Below are 20,084 nucleotides of genomic sequence, written 5' to 3' on the forward strand. Positions count from 1 at the left end.
GCTAACTTTAAGCAGATTTTAGCACGATACCAGAAGTCGTTTTCGGAGGAGTCAAAATGTCCTATCTTGCAAATTAGAAGGAAAAATCATATATATCTAAATATTCTACATAAATATGTATATCATCTAGTTTGACATTCCATTTAATTAAGTTGGCAAATCTGGAATATATTCTACTAGCACAAAAGGCTGTAATGATAAGATGCCCTGGTAGAGCATACATGCACAAACACCGGCCCTTAGATCTTGTGCTGCTATTGGATGTGCATATAAATAGATGTGGCATGAAAGTACTGCAGGCCAAGAGCTGAGGAGAACTTCAGTAGCAGTAGTAATGTGTTAGCAGAGAAGAAGCCTTACATGGCCACAAGGTCGTTATCTATAGCCAAGGATGACCTGCCTGTGACTTTGCTACCTCAAGGCTTGACAATATAGGATGACCTCCTTGGCTAGCCTGAGTGGCCTTTTCAGCCCATGCTAGGCAGAAATTATATTCCACTTACTCTATTTAGATTTTGTGCTTACAGAGCTATACAGTTATAAGTGCGAATAGTCCTGGCGTGTTTCCCCCATGAACCAGCAAAGCTAATTCAAGCTTGAAATTTGTTAAAAAAAAGCTTGAAATCATTTTTGCACCTGTACAGATTTGGCCGGATTCCTTTGAAAAATAGATGCAGTCCTTAAAGTCCGAATACTCCAAGCTCACCAATATTATTAACTTCATGAGAAATCCTTGTGGATAGCATATTTAAGATTGGCTGTTATACTGAAAGTGTCATCATGGGGCCAATGAATATCTCCAGGACAATTATACTGCCAAAATTGCAAAGAAAGAGTGATTCCTGGTTTCCAATGCTGAATCTCCACATATAACACATGAATAATCCGGGACGAAGAAGGATCCTTTCTGAAGCATGGGAATGGCTATTTCTTTCTTGGTTTTCGGCAGAAAAAACAACAAATAGATCCATGTATACACAATATTACTCGCTCTTGTTTTCAGGCCTAGCAAGCTTTCGTACATAAAGGTTGGATTTAGTACCATATAATTCTGCATGTCATGAAATAAAACAAGATAAAATGATTTTAAGAGAACCGCTAGACTAATGGCACCTCGACCTTGTATGGTTAACAGCTATACAAGCTCGAACCGGCTGAGGCATTCAGGCCGTTCACACTTTTTCTTATGACCATGCCTGTTAGAGGTTTCAGTTTTGCTTCGATTGTTTATCTGATAAAAGAAAAGAATTCTTGTGCAGATATTCAGCAGCTACTCGGTTACACATGTAACTCACAAGAAATAGCACACAAATATCTTCAAGAAGGAGAAGGTTAAACATGAAAGCAAGCAAAAGAGGAAGAGAAGTGCGACGGAAATGAGTTACCAGAGAATTCCTCACGAGCAACCTTACCCTCCACCAGGTAAATCTCGTCTCTAAACATGGATCATGGCGTTTCTCCAACCATACCTCTGCTGTTCCTAATTTTAGCACCACAAAATAGTCGACTGTTCTTGTAAGTTTTTTTTTTAGCTCTGCTGATGATTCAAAAGTTGTTTTCCCACGAACAGAATTTCTACTGAGTTATCGATAAGAAGAAAACAGAAACATAATTTCCTCTGAATACCCGATGTTCAAGTGTCGAGCACATAGATTGCTGAAGATTCGCCTTGTTTGTGTAACTGCAGGGCATTTTGGGTCTCAGCCATACCCACCTCCTCCCGATGTCTACCCTCCTCTTCATCCACCACATGGTACTAGTGTGTGTACGAGAACTGAGCTCAGTGGCAAGGCAAGACGAGTGCGCAGCCAGTCCACCCGGGTTTGATTCCCCATATGCGGTAATTTCGCGAGGAGGGGCGAACTTTTATCGGGTTATCATCCTAACGTCCATCCGCGGGAAAGCTCGATTTTATCAAACTTGATAGCCAGCCTATGGCGAAGAGACACACTTCCATGCCTTGAATTACGTCGATGACTCCAATCTTTCTTTTGCTTTTGAAGTCTCACTTCTACCTAACAACGTATAGTCAAGGGAGGGATCATTTCCCCGTTGGTCAACGTTTGTGGTGTACTAGTGTGTACCCTCCATCACAGCCACAGGGACCTCATCACCAACCTCCGTCAGGATACCAGGGCTACTTCAACCAGAGGCAGCGCCCTTACTACCCACCTCCACAGCTGCCACCACCGTTGCCGCGATATGGTACACACCACGACCATCGCCGTCACCGCCGCCATGGTGCAACTCTGGATTCCTGAAAGGCTGGTAAGATATTCAGTTCATGCAGGTTTGGTGATGTTTTGTGTCCTTACTCCTAAGCATCTGAACCTTCATGTGCCTATCTAAACCTTCAGTATGTGTACTAAGTGCTCAACATCTCGAGTACGTAATTGTGTCTCTATATCTATTTTTTGTTTGTCAAAAGTTCACCGTCTATTAGTAAACATAAACAGTATTACAAAGAGCTCTAAAAAAAATACCAAATAGATTCTTGGACCATCTAGCGAATACTATAATCATTAGAGCGAACCGAAGACGTGCCGCCGTGCTTGCCCCTCCCTCACCGGAGACGAACAAAGCTTGTCGTAGACTCAAAGTAGAGCTCCTTCTAAAAGACAAGCGCAACAACTATCGACAAAGATGAGAACCATAGATCGGAATGACCAAGCTTGGCAACCTCACAAACTGAGACGACCGGATACCAGAAGATCCATCGGGAAGAAAACTCCACAAGCCCTCCGTTAGGTACACGATAAAGCGAGGAGGATCTTATTCTGACTTTGAGATGTAGCCGCCGCCCCACCAATTTAAGGAAAACACTACAAATACCTAAAAAGGAACTGAAACCTCTTGCCGGCGTGAGGCCATGGTCCACCATACTGCCGGAGGCGGGATGAACCGATAGTGTTGCCGGTGAGAGGGACGAAATGCTAGATTGGTTTTTTTTTGTGGCGCCTCCTCTCTCTCTTCCTGTGTACTAGGCGAACAATCGTTAATTGTGTGTCTCAATTCTATCATATATATATTTTTTGTTTCGGAACTGAATTAATGTATGAGCTTATGTGTGTGAGCCTTCGGGTGATCGATCTTTCCTTTGTTCCATTTGCAATTTGGATGGATTCTGTTGCTGCTGCCTGCTAGAGGAATTCTGCTTCTAACTTAGTTGAATATTCTTGTCACTTTATATAGCCAGTATCCTCTACCTTTGATTTAGTGGTGCTATTTAGTGTTCGGAAAATCGAAAAAAACATCTTATGTGTAAGTGTGTTCGTGAACTTGTATCTCTTGCCGTATTATTATATACCATTTGAAATAGTGTCAGCATGGTTTCGTGGTGTAGTTGGTTATCACGTCAGTCTAACACACTGAAGGTCTCCGGTTCGAACCCGGGCGAAGCCAGTATTTTTGTTGTTCTTGTTTTTCTTTCTTTCTTTCTTCGTCTATTGGGCCGAGCAAAGTTTGGGCTACTTTCCCCGAATATGCTCGGAGCCTCGGATAATGGGCTTAGCACAACAAAGTTATTACCAGTACCAGGGCAATGGACACACAACTTTCGTAACTCTATAATTAAGGATTCCTTCAATCAATACAACAGCAGAAATTAGGGTTCTACAATTTCTTCAGTCTTCTTCTTCTTTACTGCTAGACGACAGGTGCAATGGCTTGGCCAACTCTTTCAGTCTTTTGCACTCCCAAGGTGAAGTTACAGGTCCTCGGTTTGGTGCGCAACACATTCATCTTTTTAATCAGATTGAATGCTGCTAGCTACCAGGTGAAACAAACTATGCGTGCAACGCGTTAGTTTAGTTATTATTAGCAGCCCTCGCAGGCTCACAGCTGCTGATCGATGGACCAATCTAGCTAGTAGCTAGCTAGGTAGCAGAGCACAGACGCAGGGAAATTTCAAGGCCGATCGATGCAGTAATGCAGTATCAGGTGGAAAGAAACTACCATCAGCGTGCAATGTGTGTTGGTTTAGTTAATAGCTGAGCTCACACAGCTGTGGATCTACGGACCAGTCTAGCTAGCTAGCACTCTAGAGTACAGACGTACGCAGAGAAATTTCGAGAGGTAGATGGACGCAGTACCTCGGCTGTAATGCTGCGTGCAAGGACGTCGTCGGTGATGACGTCAGCCAGCGCTTGTCATGCTCAACGTCGCCTAGCTAAGTTGGTGCCATGGACGGATCAGCGTCGTGCTGTCTTGTGCTCCTATATACATGTGCGAAAGAAGAGCTAATTGCATGGGACATACACGAAGTTGTCCTCGACGTGCAAACACACCCAAATACTTGCAAAATGGGGGCAGGTGGTACACGAAGTTGTAAGTCGGGTTCAAAAACATCCACACCCAATGAGAAGGTGCCATTTGGCTTGCCACGCTGGAGAGGCGTGGGTTAGGCATTTTTGTGAATTCCCCCCTGTAATTTGTTGAGTTCCTCAAAATGACCTTAGTTTGACGCTGGGCGGGAAGGGAATATGCCAACGAATATTCGCCCCTAACCTAGTTCCCAAATCGGTTTCTGCAGCAGAGGCGACGGCGGCGCGGTGGACGGCGACGGCGGGCGAGGCAGTTCCAGCAGCGGCGCGTAGTTGGGATGGAGCAAGAAGTTGGAGCAGGCCACAGGCGTGCCGTTCATCCCGGCGGAGCAAGCTCGAGCACTGGCGCGGGCGAAGAGTGGCGAGCAACCGCAGAGGTGATCTGGGATGGCAAGGTATGTTTCGTTTTGAATGAATTTGCTCTGAATTTGTTGCAAATTACAGGACACGGACACTGAATGTGCTCTGTTTGTATTGCATTTCAGATACCTGTGGAGAAATCGATGCATGCTGGCAATGTTGATTGGGAGAAGCAGAGCTGTTGCAATTGCAGTTCTTCTTCTGTGATGAGGAAAGTAGCAGCAGAAAATGTGAGGCTGCAGAATGTTGTTGCTGATCTGGAATGTGAGATGCAGAGGATGAAGTTGGAGAAGAAGAAGCTGTTGAGGGATCACAAAGCAGATATGAAGTGGAGGGAGAAGAAGGAAGCTAGCATTGTTGTCTTAGGTGTTGTGTGTGTGCTGGTGTATGTGGTTGTTGCCCTGTTGACAAGGGGATTTGTTTGACAATTGATATACTCAATGTAGCTATGTAATCCATGTTGTGTGTGTGTGCTGGTGTATGTGGAATTTGAATAAATAAGAGCAAGAGTACTTGTCATTTTGATCATTGTATTGCAATGCTATATTGTTCAGATAGAGTACTTGGAATTTGAATAAATATGAGCAAGAGTACTTGGAATTTGGATAAATGAGCAGCACAATACTGAATTGTGTTCACAACAATAGGACAAAAAATGGCAGAATTCCTGGCAACATTGTCACACAAGAATTGTTAGGATTACATGCATTTTGACAAGGAAAATATGTTGGAGCTCCTCTAGACATTCCCATGGGTAGGTGCATTTTGTGAAATGGGTATTTCTTCCTCCTCTAGCAACACTTCATTCAAATCCGGCACAACATTTCTTCCTTGTTGTAAATCACCAACCAGCAACCAGTAAGCACTTCCTGGCCCTATTCTATAGTTCCTTCTTCTTGATGATCCTCTAGGTGGTGCAGCTGCTGTAGCAGATGTTGTAGCAACATCTGTTGCCACTCTTTTCCTTGATGAAGAATTGGCAGCTGCTTTTTTTGTTCCAGTGCTTCTAGATGTGCTCCTTCCTCTGGCCCCTCTTCTGGTTGCTGCAACACTTGCTCTTCCTCTCAGGCTGGCAGTTGTCAGTCTTGCTCCTGGTTGTGGGATTTCTTCTCTTGCACCAGCAACAAATGCACTTTCAGGTAAAGACTGAACTGTTCTTGGTGGCAGGTCATGCATTCTTTGCTGCAAGATAAACACATTCAGTGCAATAAGTATAAAATTGTAACAAATTTAGTGCAGTAAGTAAAAAAACCCTATAATTTCAGTACCTCTTGGCCAAGCCTGAAAATCATGCTAGAAGGGCAGTGTACTGGATCCAATTGTGGCACTAGGTGTTGAGGAATTATGTGTTCAAGAATACTTGGGTCATCTACATGTTCCTCTTCTTGGCATGCACCCTCTGCATCCTCTGCTTCAACTCTTCTTTCCTCTTGCTCTGCCATCTGGCTTAGAATCCAATTATCATGTCCCTTTTTGTTGTGATTTGGTTTTCCACATATAGAGCAATGCATAGTGAGGCCATGTCTGCTAAGTGTTGGTACACCTTGCTTAATTTTCTCCTCTGGAGCTTTCTTCCTATTTTTCTTTGGCCTTCCCATGACTTTTGTATACAAAGGAGGATGCACTAACACTCCATCCACTTTTTCCCAAAATGCTCTTCCTCTCAATGGATGCAAATTGTGTGCATATGCCTTCTTGTATGTCTCTATGCTGTAGCAACTATGCACAAGTGAATCTGGATTAATTCTATCAGCTCTACAACAAGCAAGGACATGGTGGCATGGAATACCAGATAGTTGCCATCTTTTGCAGTCACAAGTTCTTGCTTTCAAATCAACTGCATAATCTTTTTCCAGCTCTAGTGATGAAACTCTGTATTCCCCTCCACCAGCTGGTAGGACAATGCAGTTCTTGCTAAACTCAATGAGTTTGTCTAGTTTTTTCTTTATTTTTGGACAAATTGTCCCACACCATTTCTCAACATCTTTCTGCTTGCTCATATTCCTGTGCATAATCTTGTAGAACACATTCTCTAGCATTGATAGCATGGGCATTTCTCTTGCTTCTAGTATGTAGCTGTTGAACACTTCACAGTGGTTGTTCAGTAGCATGTCACACTTGGAAAATTCACTGAAAAATGCCTTGCACCAAGTGTTGGGTACAAGCTCTTCTACCCAAGCATAAGCTGCAGGACTGTCTGCTAGGAGCTTGTCCATATTCTTCTGCCACTTCACAATTGTTGTTGACCTTGCAATTGCCCATAAGTCATTCTTCAACACTTCTCCCTTGTGGCCAGCCTTCTGGTAATTTTGATGCAAGTGCCTGACACAAAACCTATGTTCTGCATCTGGGAAAACTTTTTTCACTGCATTGATTAGTCCCTTTTGCTTGTCACTCATAATTGTCCATGGAGATGTATTGATAATGTTCAGATCCTCCTTAAGAGTTGTGAGAAACCACTCCCAAGAACTAGTGCACTCCACTTCAACCAACCCCATAGCTACTGGATAAATACAGTCATTTGGGTCAATTCCCACAGCAGTTAGGAGTTGCCCTTTGAATTTTGTTTTCACATGACATCCATCAATGCAAATTAGTGGCCTACATCCTTCCAAGAAGCCCCTTTTGCAAGCATCATATGACCAATAGAGAGTAGCCAAGTGCTCCTTAGCAACTGCATCAGCACTATCTTTTGCTTTGTTGGTTGATAAGAAGAATTTGCTTCCAGGGTTGGATCTTCTCAGCTCTTGGCCATAGTCCCATAGCAGTCCAAATTGAGCAGATTCAGCACCATGTATTTGCAGCAATGCTTCTTTCCTTGCCCTACCTAATTTCCATCTGTTGGGGCACAGATTAAATTCCCTTTGCACCTTATTAGCAAAGCTCTGCAGATCCATCTTCCTGTTGTCAACAAATTCAGTGATAAATGTGTCACACAAAAATTGTGCTGTCAATGCCCTCACCTCAAACCCCCTTTCACAAGTGTGATGATGTGTATATTACTTGACTGTGAATGCACCATATCTACTGTCAGCAGAAGCTTTTATATGTCAAGTAGCTTTTATATGCCAAGTGCAACCTTCTGTGCGCACTGCCTCAATTCTTTTTGGCTCATTTCTTATCTTATGAACATGGACTCTGTTTCTTATGTTGTATGCTTGCAATGCATTTCTGAGTTCCCTCACATCACTGAATGTCATTCCCATCTTGAACTCTGGATTGGTCATGTCAACAGCTGCATGAAAACCTTGAACTTGTTATGCAAATGTCCCTCCACTTCAGTTGTTAGCTGCAAATCATCATCCTCAATTAGAGCTGCATCATTTTCTATTTCATCAACATCTTGGTGCTCATTGTTGTCCTGTACTTCAAGGTCCACATTGTCGATGAACAGATCATCATCACCATCTGCTGCATCATAGTCACTGTCCATGAAATCTGGATCAGCACTGCCATCTGAATCATCTACAATGTCAGAATTTCCTTCATCTGAATTTCCATTTGGTGCATTGACATTTGCTGCATTTCCTTCCTCTGCATTTCCATTTGGTGCATTGACATTTGCTGCATTTCCCTCCTCTGCATTTCCCTCCTCTGCATTTCCATCATCTAGTCTCACAATTAAACCTGGCCTGATGTGCTTGAGAAAGTTGGTGTGATCAAGATACACATACAATGTATGACAAGTAGGACCTACTGCATTACTCATCTGCATTGCATCTGCATTTGTCTGTATGGACACAAGACCATCAGTGAGTGATTTATCAGGCATGCACCAGTATAGTGTCATGCTTTCATTCCTCTCATACCCCATCTGTCCAAGCAACTGATCAATCCACTCAATTGACCAAGTTTCTGTGCTGCAATCATCCCAATACTCCACTGTTGGCTGCATGTAACAGAAATTATCCATTCCCAAGCCACAGAAGAATCCATTGTGCTCAACTTCGACAGTAAACAAAGTCTCATTGTTACCTGCACATAGAAAACAAAATGTAATAATCCAGAATATTCTCACTGCAAGGCATCTAAAAAGTGACACTGATTTGAACTATCACTGCCTTTGTCCTATGCAATTATGGTGAATATTCCCACTGCATGAAATACTGTTTGGCTTGTGTAACATTGTCTACATCCTGCCTCTTCCACTATAAATATGGTGAATGCATATGCCCGTACACAACACATTTTCTACTTCAGTCATGGAATTTTCCTGGAGTGAGAAGGGCAAGAGGAGCAGTAGTACAAGAAAGAGATCTCAGTTCACTAGGAGCAGTAGTGCTAGAGAGTTGCCTACCAGAGACAAAGAAGTGATAGTGTATCATAGAAGGAGTGTTGAGGAGAGGGAAGCAGCCAAAGAGAGGAATAGGATAGCCATGATGGAGCAAGAAGCTGTAGCTGCATTGGAAGACCTAGAGCAAGAGGTTACTGCTGGACTCATATTGTGCCGCATCAAGAAGAAGTTGCAGAGCTTTGCAAAGAAACTAAAGAAGAGCATCCATGGTAAGTCGAGCAAGAACTAGATGTGTGAATGTGTGACCCTATGATCTATGTGTAATAGGTGGTGTTGCAATCCTTGATCTATGTGTTAGTGTGTAATAGGTGGTGTTGTAATCCTTGATCTATGTGTTACCTCTCATCTGTAGTCTCTCACTAAATTCAGTCTGAAGTGTGAGAAAAAATTCAGTTAACAGTTAACTGAATTTCGCAAAAACAGAGCAAATTTGTGCAGCTTCGTCCAATCAACCTACACGTTCTACTACCGCAATTTTGCGACTTTATCAGAGATTACATACCCACAAACGTCACTAACCAACTATAATCAGTTATTACACTCTTAATCATCATGTGTCACAAATCGAATAAATGGCCAGAAAAACAGAAACGGCCTGCCGAGATGAACTGAGATTGCGCGACAGATGAGTAATTCCTTCCATCAACTACGGGAAAAACCTTGTCTAATTCATCACCTTAACCATCTCAATGAAACCCTACTTCGATCCGACGAAACGAGCTCGCACGGCCATGGCGGAAAACGAAGAAACGACCAACAGCAGAGGAGGAAGAAGGGGGAGGAACAAGCCGTACCGTAGTCCGGACCTTCTTCCAGGAAGAGCGGTCGTATGTGCGGCGGCATGACGGCGCTAATGGATCGGTGGCGGCGCCGCCGTCACTCCGTGATCGTGCCCAGAAAGAACCCCTGTTCGTGCCGAGAAAGACGCAGCGGCGACGTCGTGCGACTAAATCAACTGCCAGCCATGCTTCTGTGAATCCTGATGAATCCAGGGAGTTTTTTGCAAATAAACCAACTGCCAGTGTGTCCCTCCAAACAGTGCAATTCGGATTGTTTGGGGCTGTTTGCACCCGACTAACAACTTTCTGTACCGCCTGACCCCATTTTGCAAGTTCTTGGGTGTGTTTGCACGTCCAGGACAAGTTTGTGTATGTCCCATGCAATTAGCTCGCGAAAGAATATCATGGTAAGATACATCGTTCAATCCATCCTTGAGGAGGCTAAAATCCTGGTCGTTAGCTGGTGCATCAGCGCTACGCCGCTTGCCGTTACATGCTAGACCTCCTGATCACTTCCTAGATGCGCTACATGTTTAGGTTAACAAAGTTAGCCTGCATAGTTCTTTTTTCCTTCTTCTTGTCTTTTTGCTCTTGCCTCTTGTACATCTGGTTTGCTCCCGTCTTCTTGACAGCTTCTTCTAATATATAATGACGCATGCATTGGCATATGTTCGAGAAAGAAAAAGATGACGATCGATGATATACCGACGTTTCTTTACCGCGTCACAAACACACCTAGGCATCTTTTCTCGTAGGAAAACTACACAGATAGACGGACTTCATGCTGCTTTAATTCCACTGCACCATTATCATTAAGGGAGAAATTAGTAAACATCGAATGCGAGGGGCATGTTTGATGAGCAAATAAAAAAATCAAAAGGGGAAACTGAACAAGCAGAATGCTAACCGGTGCATGTTCACTAGATAAAAACCTAGCAAACGATTTGGCATTTTCTCATGCCATTCAGATTTGTGCACTTAAGATGTTTTTTTGCGAGTAAAAGAAGATGTCATTAATACGGAAACATTACAGAAAGGCCCTTAACAAAAACAAAAATACAACACAAGCCCTCTGCAAGTTGACCACGGCAGCGACACGCCGGAGCCGTCGGTGGCGCGCCGTCCCAGCTGCCTCCCTTGATGCCTTGGTTCGGAGGCAGACCCCACGCGACCGGGAAGTCGCCGAGCGCCAGTCCCGGAGGACCTACACCGGAGATTGCCGTCGTCGTCGATCCGAATCGCCGCATCCTCTTCCACCAGATCTCGATCTGCCGGCTCCACCGTCGCACAGACACCAGCACGGGGAAGCCGCCCACAGCACCTCCGCAAAGATGCGAGCACGACAAAGGCAGCAACTCGACGGCGAAGCTCCAGAGAACGACGCCATCGGAGGGGAAAGCCACCACCTGCAAACACCTAACCGGCTGCATCTCCGCCCCGACGCCGCCAGCAGGGAAACCTAACCCTCCTACACTATTTACACGTCGTTAATCGGCGTTCCCCCGACCTCCCGCTGTCAGGGTGACAGGTGGAGGCCGAGGGAACGGCTAATTCGGCGACGGCGAGGTGGAGCGCTCAGAGGTTCTACAAATCGCCTTCCACTTACTGTGGACGGGGAAGGAGAGGTCCAAAGTCCTTGTGCACTTAAGATCTATCCAAGTGCTTTTCTAGAGTTAAGATCCGATTGTGTACTCGTGGAATCGCGCGCGTCTCAGCCAAAGATTTCCCTTAGCCGGTCGAATAAAAGATTACTATGAATATAAACTTTCAAAACTGAATCAAATAGATGGACCTCTAAAACAACTCAAGCTTTTGTCGTGGTGGAAAGGCTCCCCTATGCTAGCGTGAGGTCGTGCGGTCAAATTTGTTTCATTACAATTATTTTGTTGTTCACTCTCTGTTGCACCAGCAGAGCTTCGTGTATGTCACGAGGCTAAGAGGTCTTGCCGTCTTGGCCTATGTATCCCTAGGGAATAACCCGTTCCACACCGCCACTGCTATACTCTGTGGGTCCTTGACGGGATAAAACAAACTAAAATAGCTAGATCGAGAGGAATTGAGTCTATAACCAAGCTATTTTGGTTGTCAGGGATCGTCGCTCGTGTCATTGCATCCTTTTCGCTTTGTGGGTGATGTTACGGTATGCATAAATTGTATTTGTTTTGTTAAAATTTTGTTTCCATTAACTAGGAAGGTCATATACTGAAATTTCTGCTATTTTCGGTAACGAGATCAATTAGTGATGGAGGAAAAAAGTTGTCTCAACTTTGCTTTTTTTGTACAATTGGGTTGACCATGTCTTACCCGGATTTTTCGTCTTAAAAGAACCTTTTATACTGCACCACGTTCCTCAAATGAAGTTCAAAAGTTTTTCCAAAAGCCAAACAGTGCAATTTGACCAAGTTTCATTAGAAACAATGTTAAAATATGCAGTATCAAATCAATAATGTTTGATACATCATGAAATGTTTTTTCAAGTGATTTCAATATTGTATTTCAGTTGTTTGATATTTTCTATAAAAACGTGACCACAGTTTAAATTGCTTGACTTTTGAAGAAAAAAAAACTTATCTAGCAGGCCCGTTTTTAAGATTCAGAGAGCTTTATAGATTAATCGACACAACAATCACTCCGAAGAGTACCAACAAGAAAACCTGAGTTATAATTCATATATGTGCATCTCCTCCAATCACCACTAGCTTGTTTTGCACACAAGTGGGCATCATTTTTAGCATTGCGCCCAATAAACGAAATGCAAAAGTTAGAAGAAATTCTCCTAATAGCCCTAAACTCTTGGCACATTGGCGCCAGTTCTGATCGAGTTTCACTTTCAGCATTGCATAGATTAACTACCTATTTTGGAGTCACTCCCAATGATAATATGAGTGTACCCTATATCCCCGGCAAGGATTGTTCCATCTCTAATCACTAGTGCATCCATTATACAAGCATTAGCAGCATGCTCATACCAAATTGTTTAGGATCTTAGAAGATTACCTTGGCTATCTCTCACTACCAGACCGGTACCTCCTGCCATATTCTTTGATGAAACTAGCATCAATATTTATTTTGATGGTTCCCTGATCGGGTGGCTTCCATCTATCTTTTTCTTCTAGGAAGCTTCTTCGCCTTTTCTCTTCCTCATTGGGACAAATCCAATGAAGTCCATCACCGACCGACCCCCTTCACTAGGTTTGCGAGAATTTCTCTCGTTCCAAATAGACCAGCCACCACATGAGATCATACTCATTTCTCCCTACTTCAAGTTGAGCTTTTTTATCAGGTCCACTGCCCAAGACTCCAGATGCAAAGTAATTATCTTAATATTAATTGCAGTTTTCATTTCATTCCAATATGAGGCGCCCATGTGCAATCAGATAGAGCATGGAAGATCGATTCCTCCTCTTTCCCACAGGCTTCACAAAAGGCAATTTTATTCATATGCCTATTTTTAAGAACTTGCCTAGCCGGGACAAATCCTTTTACTACACCACCCAAAGGCTCTTAACTTGACGACGTGGGCTTAGCCCAGTGGTTGGGGTCGCAGTGGCGCACCCTAACGACCGGAGTTCGATTCCTGTCAGGGACGAATTTCGGAATTGTCACGCCAAGTCCCGCTTCTACTATATCAAAAAGTGTCTAGTTCCTCCTAGACACGGTTTCAAAGGCTCTTAACTTCGGTGGAGCTGATGTCCTCCAGAGTTTCTTCCAAATCAGGTTAACATCTTTCGAACCTGAAGCTTAGTTCCCCATCAGGTTAACATCTTTCGAACCTGAAGCTTAGTTCCCCATTTGTAGTGATGCCATTATGCAGTAAGCAGAGCGGACATAGAACATGCCACTCTTCTCTCGTGTCCAGGCTCAATCATCTGCCTAACAGAATCTGCCTCTATCTGTATCGATAAAATTTGTTTCCAGTTTGTCCTCATCCCAACACATTTGTTCAATGTCAATCAGGTCCTTTGCGTACAGCTCCATATCCATGAAGTATTGCTTTCCAAGTATGAAATGAATTCCTCTTCTGTCTCGTCGAGAGGAAGTCTGAACCATGATACTAGTATTTTCCTCTTAGGAAATTTGTGCAAAGCGAATCTGGTTTTGTCATCAACTGCCAACACTGCTTCGCCAATATAGCCTGATTGAATAGGAGGCCTTATTTTTCAGAAGGGAATCGCTAGTTCTCAGTACACTAGTGTTCAGCAGGCTCCTCCTGCAATGTTGATTTTGCATCGTGATTCGTGCACTTAAATATAGGTTGCAACTGAGATTTTTCAGGTGCAAGTGAGACGGCAACTACGAAAAATACCTCCAAACCGTTAAATTTAATTCAGTGATCCGTGCTAATGGCAAATTGCACACTGGGTTGCACCAAGATTCGATGACGTCATTTTAACAAAAATAAATTAGTTCTAAGAACTAGTCACAAAAGGTCAAAAAGACTGCATGTCGATCACTCTCAGAAGAAAAGGAGTACGTATCGATGGATTTAGTTCGTTCCGTGTTCGCCGCTGAATGTGCTCGAGTACCAGTAAGACCGCCGCCTGGCGGCACGGTGGCCTCGCGCGCGGTCCACGGTTTGCATGCGGTTCCACCGGCGGCCGCGAGGCTGCATGCCCCCTGGCCAGGCAGAGCGCGGCCGGCAGGACCACGCGCCGCTCGCCCGTACGCCTGTGCCACCGTGATTGTGCGTGTGCGTTATGTGATGCCAGATGGGCCGGCCAGGGCCTACGCCCTGCCCTCATGGACGTACGTACTCATGGCCGGGTGCGCGCAGAGCATAGCAGAGCAGACGCTGCGACAGAGCTGCGGCATGATTGCACTGGCCCCTCCGTCGATGTCTAGCTAGCCATCTGTATGTAACCTGTTCGTCTCTTCCTCGCCTCCGGTCAATGACGCTGACGCTGACGCTGCCGCGCTGGCCCGACCAGCTGCTCCATCGGTTACCGTTGCCGCGCCACTCTCGGCCAACGCACGCGCTAGCGTGAGCTAGCCTGTCGTGTCCGGCTCGCCGGCGCGTCACCGATGTCCCGAGTCGCTCCGTGCGTGCCTCCCTCCGGTGAACACGTGCGCGGCGGTGTGGATTGGGCCTGGCCCGGCCAGGCAACAATCGGCCGGCCGGCGGCGCTGCGGATGAGCCCGGCCGGCAACTCGCCGCCGGGCACGAGCGGCGTGCCCCACCGGAGATGGCATCTTCTCTCGCCCGATAAGGCGATAATGCCTGCATGGGTACGTATATGCATGGCCGCCTCCACGTCGAGATCTCCCTCAATTAATTGACCGGTCCCTTGCTCTTTTGGGGCAACTTGCAGGCGAGACCATCCCCTTAGCGCCAAATGCAGTGTACGTACCTGGGAGGGACGACAGCCCCAACGCTCAAACTATTCGGTACTCTAGCCTGGGGCCAGAGTACGTACGTGCATGTCTTCTACAGAGAAATCGAGAGATCTAGAGAGAGAGACCGGAGATGATGTGTGTGAAGAAGCCATGCTTCGATCAGTTGAAAACTTGCAGTGCAGGAGCTGTTTCTCGATTCAAAGCCATCTAGCTAGTAACATACGGCTGCACGTAAAGTCGTATTTTTTTGAGAAATCTAACCCCCTTTGCGAAACTAATGCCTCAATAACCCTGGCAAAACTATTTTAAAAATATCTTCAGGATTCGGCTTTCGGCATCATTCAGGATGAGGTTGTGTGGTTAGGAGGGTGGTTGTACCCCCAGCCCACCAGAGTTCAAACCCCAGGTTTGACATCTGTGTGTCTCATAAAGGCGGAATATTCATTCAGTGGGAGGCGACGTTCCCGTCGGCATGGCGCTGTGGTGACTTCGTCAATTTCAAGATCCAATCCGCCGGCTCAGTCTTCCGGAGGTGCTCATAGGGGTAGGGGTGTGCGTGTGTGCGTTCATAGGGGTGAGTGTATGCGCGTGTATGTGAGCGTCTGCGTTTGTACTGTGTTTCTCAAAAAAAAGGATGGAGCCGAATTTGCGCATATGTTGCCACCAAGGAAAAGTTGTGCGTGATTGTTACAGTGGTTCGACACCGGGTGGTTTGTCCCCGACCTCAATTCCGCGCCAAATGGTCTCGCCCTAACCTTGCTTGGCGCTGAAGATGCTTTAGCGACAATGTGCACTACTTCGGCTCTATCGTAGATAGTTCGCGCCGAATCTAGGGGTCTTATTCCGAAATTGTTTCGCTGATTAGGAATTAGTTTCGTCAAAGGGTTAGATCTGTAGAAAAAAAAATGAGATTTTCTTCGCATGCATGTTTCTTGATCCCTGTACACTGGACCCAACGGCGACACATGGCAACAAGCACGACGAGATCATGGGAATGACGATGTGATCAATCAATCAACAACAAAAGGTTAAGGATACATGTATCGAATATATTACTCCTATCATATAAATTCAGAAAAGAGCTAGTGGTATCAATAGGTTTGATGCATTGTATCTGCGATCCAGGAGTTGTATCATTCTATCATGGGGGGATGGTCACATCGGCTAGGTCACGGTCCAAATGATTTGCCAATTGCAACACTGCTTGTCAGCTGTAGCTTGAGGCGCAGGCATAGAGACACGCCTATCCAGCTATAGCTAGCTATAACGGTGATACTAGCTATAGTACTAGCTGGTGTAGCATCTCTTCCTCACATTAAATTTCTGAATCTGACCCAGCCTCACTCTCAGTAGTCTCTAGTCTCAAGCTGATCAAAGAGGCTGATACCTGATGAGTGCTTCACACAGTAAATGCATCGTCTGCGCCCATTCAGGTCACTGTGCTAGTAACAGTCGTGCTTTCAGTAGTGTGCCCAAAAGGCAGCTTCAGCCTTGGTTCTTGGAGCTCTCACTGTGAGACTGTATCGGCGATTCATCACCGTGAGTGCTGGATTCAATGTTCCTTATTTAGCCGACTAATTGCTGAACTTGAGCTTTTGAGGAAAGCAATGGCTGGCCTTAATCATCTGAATTTCTTCCTGGGATGTCTTAAACTCTTAATCATGTGACTGACCCGTCAAGAAAAAGATGAGATTGATGGATATGTCGTGCTCGTGCACTTGCCAGAAAGATGAAACTTGGCCTTATTTAAGACATGTGCATCAATTACGGGAGAAGTTTCAGACATGACATGCTAGGCGCAGATCACATTTCTACAGTAGACTTGACAGCAGGATTAGTTGGAAAGCTATTGCAGAAGAAGGAAAACGAAAAGGCAGAAATATGCACGATTACAAAATGTTCATACATACTTCCAGACCTGACATGGTCACACATGCACCTGAATATATATGATCGTCAGACCATATATGGTCTGGAACCTGCTCTGCCATTGCACTAACTCATCATCGACCAGCATCATTGCGGTCTTGAATCCTTGAGGTAGAATTCAAGACAATTCATTCCTGATCAAGAGGCCTTGAGAGCTTGATTAGGGATCAGTCCAAGTCTCTTTTACTGTGAAATAAATCAAACATGCTTCAGGTCCTCCAGTTAATTAAGGGGATTAAACTGCATAATTTCAATATATTTAATGTGAATTTAATACAAATAATGAACATTCTTAATGCCGCCAGATCAATAAGGATATTGATCACCATAATTGTTATCCCTTTATTACGAATTAAATAAATATGCTTCCAAACCATCTCTTCAGTTATACTACTCATAATGGGGTAACATAGGTAGTAACATGCAATCATATATGATGCCAAAATAGTGTTTTAGCATGAAAGAGAGTCTTGTGGTACTCCCTCCATTCCTACGAATAAGGGCGTACACGTTTTCCAAGATTTAACTTTGACCAACGATTAGTCTAAGTATATGATAATTGCTTGATAGAAATTGGTATCACTAGAAAGTGTTATTAGTATGAATCTAACTTACAAATTTTGTTGAACATGATCAAAAAATAGTTGCTCAAATTTTTGGTCAAAGGAAAATATTGAAAACCAAGTGTGTGTCTTATTCATTACAATGGAGATAGTAACATATTATCACATTGGCATATCACCTATGGTCAGTTTTATAGCTAAAATATACAATAGTTAGCTAAAAATATTGCTTTATTAATACATGTCCATTGTATAGTCTCACAAATTGTCTAGTAGCATATGCTGCAGCTGACTCTTGACTTACAACTCGCTTATCTTCTACCATATTCTCTCTATTTCAGCTAAGCAAAAAGTATTATGTTTAAACTTCTATAGGAAGCTGACATCATCTTATTGTTCTTGCTATGATGTTACCATCACATAGCGCTTATCAAGGTAAAATGTAAAAAACTAAGAGTAATAAATTTCTATGTGATCATACCTATGATACTTCTCACTACCGAGATAGTAACATCCACTAGTAGTATATGCGCTCGTTACTACTCCATCTTATTCGGAATGTGGACGATGTGAACGCAGGTGCATGTGCATCCCATTATGAAAAATTTCAAAAATAAAAAGCTATTTCAAAGTTTCAGAAAAATTTGAAAAAATGCTCGCATGTTTATATTATGTTGACACTTACTTGTGCTGATTTTGACCATGTATGACCTACACATAAATGTGAAAATAGAAATTCCTATTTCCGTGAACAGTACAAAACCAATCATTATAATATCATTTTCATGTAGGCCACATACAATCGTATTTTTCCGCGAAAACTTACACAAGCACCAACATAATATGTACATAAAAAATATTTTAACTTTTTGGGGATTTTCAAATAGCATTTTTTTCAATATTGGGGAATACGGGTGCACGCGCACCCATGTTCATCCTGGTATTTTCCATCTTATTCTCCGATACGATCGGCGAATTGCAATTTAGGACTAGGAGTCATTCTCATTCATCCATACTCCTACAGATGCATAGCATCCATCAATAGGGAAGTTGACATGGTGCAAGAAGGTAATTAGGCACCAGCAGCTAGCTAAGCTAGCCCACCAACATGTGAACAACACAAGGGTCGGTTGGAGGGAGAGAAAGCGACATCAATCACAGATTCAGATTGAGCTATCAGTGTGTAACCGCGTATGTGTTGGATCAGACATTGAGCGGGATTAGACAGCAAAGAAACACGGGCATAATTGTTGCCCCCCACCACTGTTGTGAAGGGTGCATATGCAACCCCCACTAACCCACACCTTCCAGACATGGGCACGCCATGCCCCATGCACGCAGCTAGCCGGCCGGCCCGCCACCTCCGGGCCCCCGGCTCCCGTCTCCGGCGACTTGTCGGCCGGCCCTACGCCCACCCGATCCATAGGCCCGTCGATCTCCCGGATGCCGCCATGCCATCCCTTGCACGTCGCGTCGCGTCACATCACGGGCAGAGCTCCCCTCCTTATCCAACAGTGCCCGATCGATCGTGGTCACGTCACCGACGTGCGGGCCCAGCCGTCTTCGCATCTCTCCTCGACAGAGGCTTAGCTGCACGATTCGTTCGATGATTGGACGCGTTGAACGATTCATGGCCCTTTTCTCCTTTGATCGATGAGCTGTAACTAGTTACTAATGGCGACGCGCTCTTTGTTCATACTGTAGGTGGAAAAGGCGCGTAGGATAAAGGTGTGGGCATTGAAAATAGATGAGTCCTACCTGTGGTCGATCATCTACTGCCCCAGGTACATGAATTATCAGGCTCCAGAAGCAACAATGTCTCCCATGGCAGGCACAGCAACATGGATGCTCAACAAGGCACATGACAATGGTGGTTACAGGTAAGTTGGATCTACAGCAGCAACCCTAACAACCGTATCATCACCAAGGACCACACATACCAATAGTACATAGGATTGAAGAAACGAGCAAAACATATTGCAAGATGCAATGTATATGTTACTAGTATTTGTATCTGAATCCCGTTATAACCTTTGAGATTCAGACGTTGGGCAGTAGACATGTTTTTTGCATGTGTATGGAACTATGGATGGATCATGGATGTTCTTGATCAAAAGTACTGTAGTTCGCCGATTGGCATGTGCTACCAATTGTGATGGCTGGTGCGCTCGCTTTTGCCGCACAAGCAGCCCATTCAATTAATGCCACCAAGCAAGAACCAAATCGATTGTTGGATCAGAATGGGTTGGGAGGTGTATGCATGTCTCTGTGTTCGTCCGTGTCTAGGCGTCTAGCTAGGAAGCTAGGAGCTAGCAAGCTGCGGTTCCTGCTGGTCTCGCGTCATTTGTTAAAGGGGGTAGACCATTTTGATTGTTTCTACAGACTTCGGCTGTAATATGTTTGCTATGCTATTTTGTCTATAGTATCTCGGTCATATATACATTTGGAAACAAAATAAGATACTTCATTTTGTATCATACATGACATAATAAAATCACATACT

At 44.4% G+C, this 20,084-nt stretch overlaps 2 protein-coding genes and 1 non-coding gene across 3 annotated transcripts; all 3 read left to right on the forward strand.

Moving 5' to 3' along the window:
• Nucleotides 1–334: 334 nt before the first annotated feature.
• Nucleotides 335–3,224, forward strand: LOC127315817 (uncharacterized). Its single transcript, XM_051346266.2, has 3 exons — nt 335–1,422; nt 1,688–1,821; nt 2,004–3,224. The coding sequence occupies exons 1-3, from the start codon at nt 1,377–1,379 to the stop codon at nt 2,259–2,261; spliced, it is 438 nt and encodes a 145-aa protein (XP_051202226.1). The 5' UTR covers nt 335–1,376; the 3' UTR covers nt 2,262–3,224.
• Nucleotides 3,225–3,328: 104 nt separating this feature from the next.
• TRNAV-AAC (transfer RNA valine (anticodon AAC)) lies at nt 3,329–3,402 on the forward strand. The gene has a single exon. It is a non-coding gene; the product is annotated as a tRNA-Val (tRNA).
• Nucleotides 3,403–3,785: 383 nt separating this feature from the next.
• LOC139833468 (uncharacterized) lies at nt 3,786–5,201 on the forward strand. The gene is made up of 2 exons (XM_071823754.1): nt 3,786–4,717; nt 4,808–5,201. The coding sequence occupies exons 1-2, from the start codon at nt 4,601–4,603 to the stop codon at nt 5,105–5,107; spliced, it is 417 nt and encodes a 138-aa protein (XP_071679855.1). The 5' UTR covers nt 3,786–4,600; the 3' UTR covers nt 5,108–5,201.
• The last annotated feature ends 14,883 nt before the right edge of the window (nt 5,202–20,084 follow it).

This window comes from Lolium perenne, chromosome 7 (assembly GCF_019359855.2).
Source record: "Lolium perenne isolate Kyuss_39 chromosome 7, Kyuss_2.0, whole genome shotgun sequence".
NCBI lineage: Eukaryota > Viridiplantae > Streptophyta > Magnoliopsida > Poales > Poaceae > Lolium > Lolium perenne.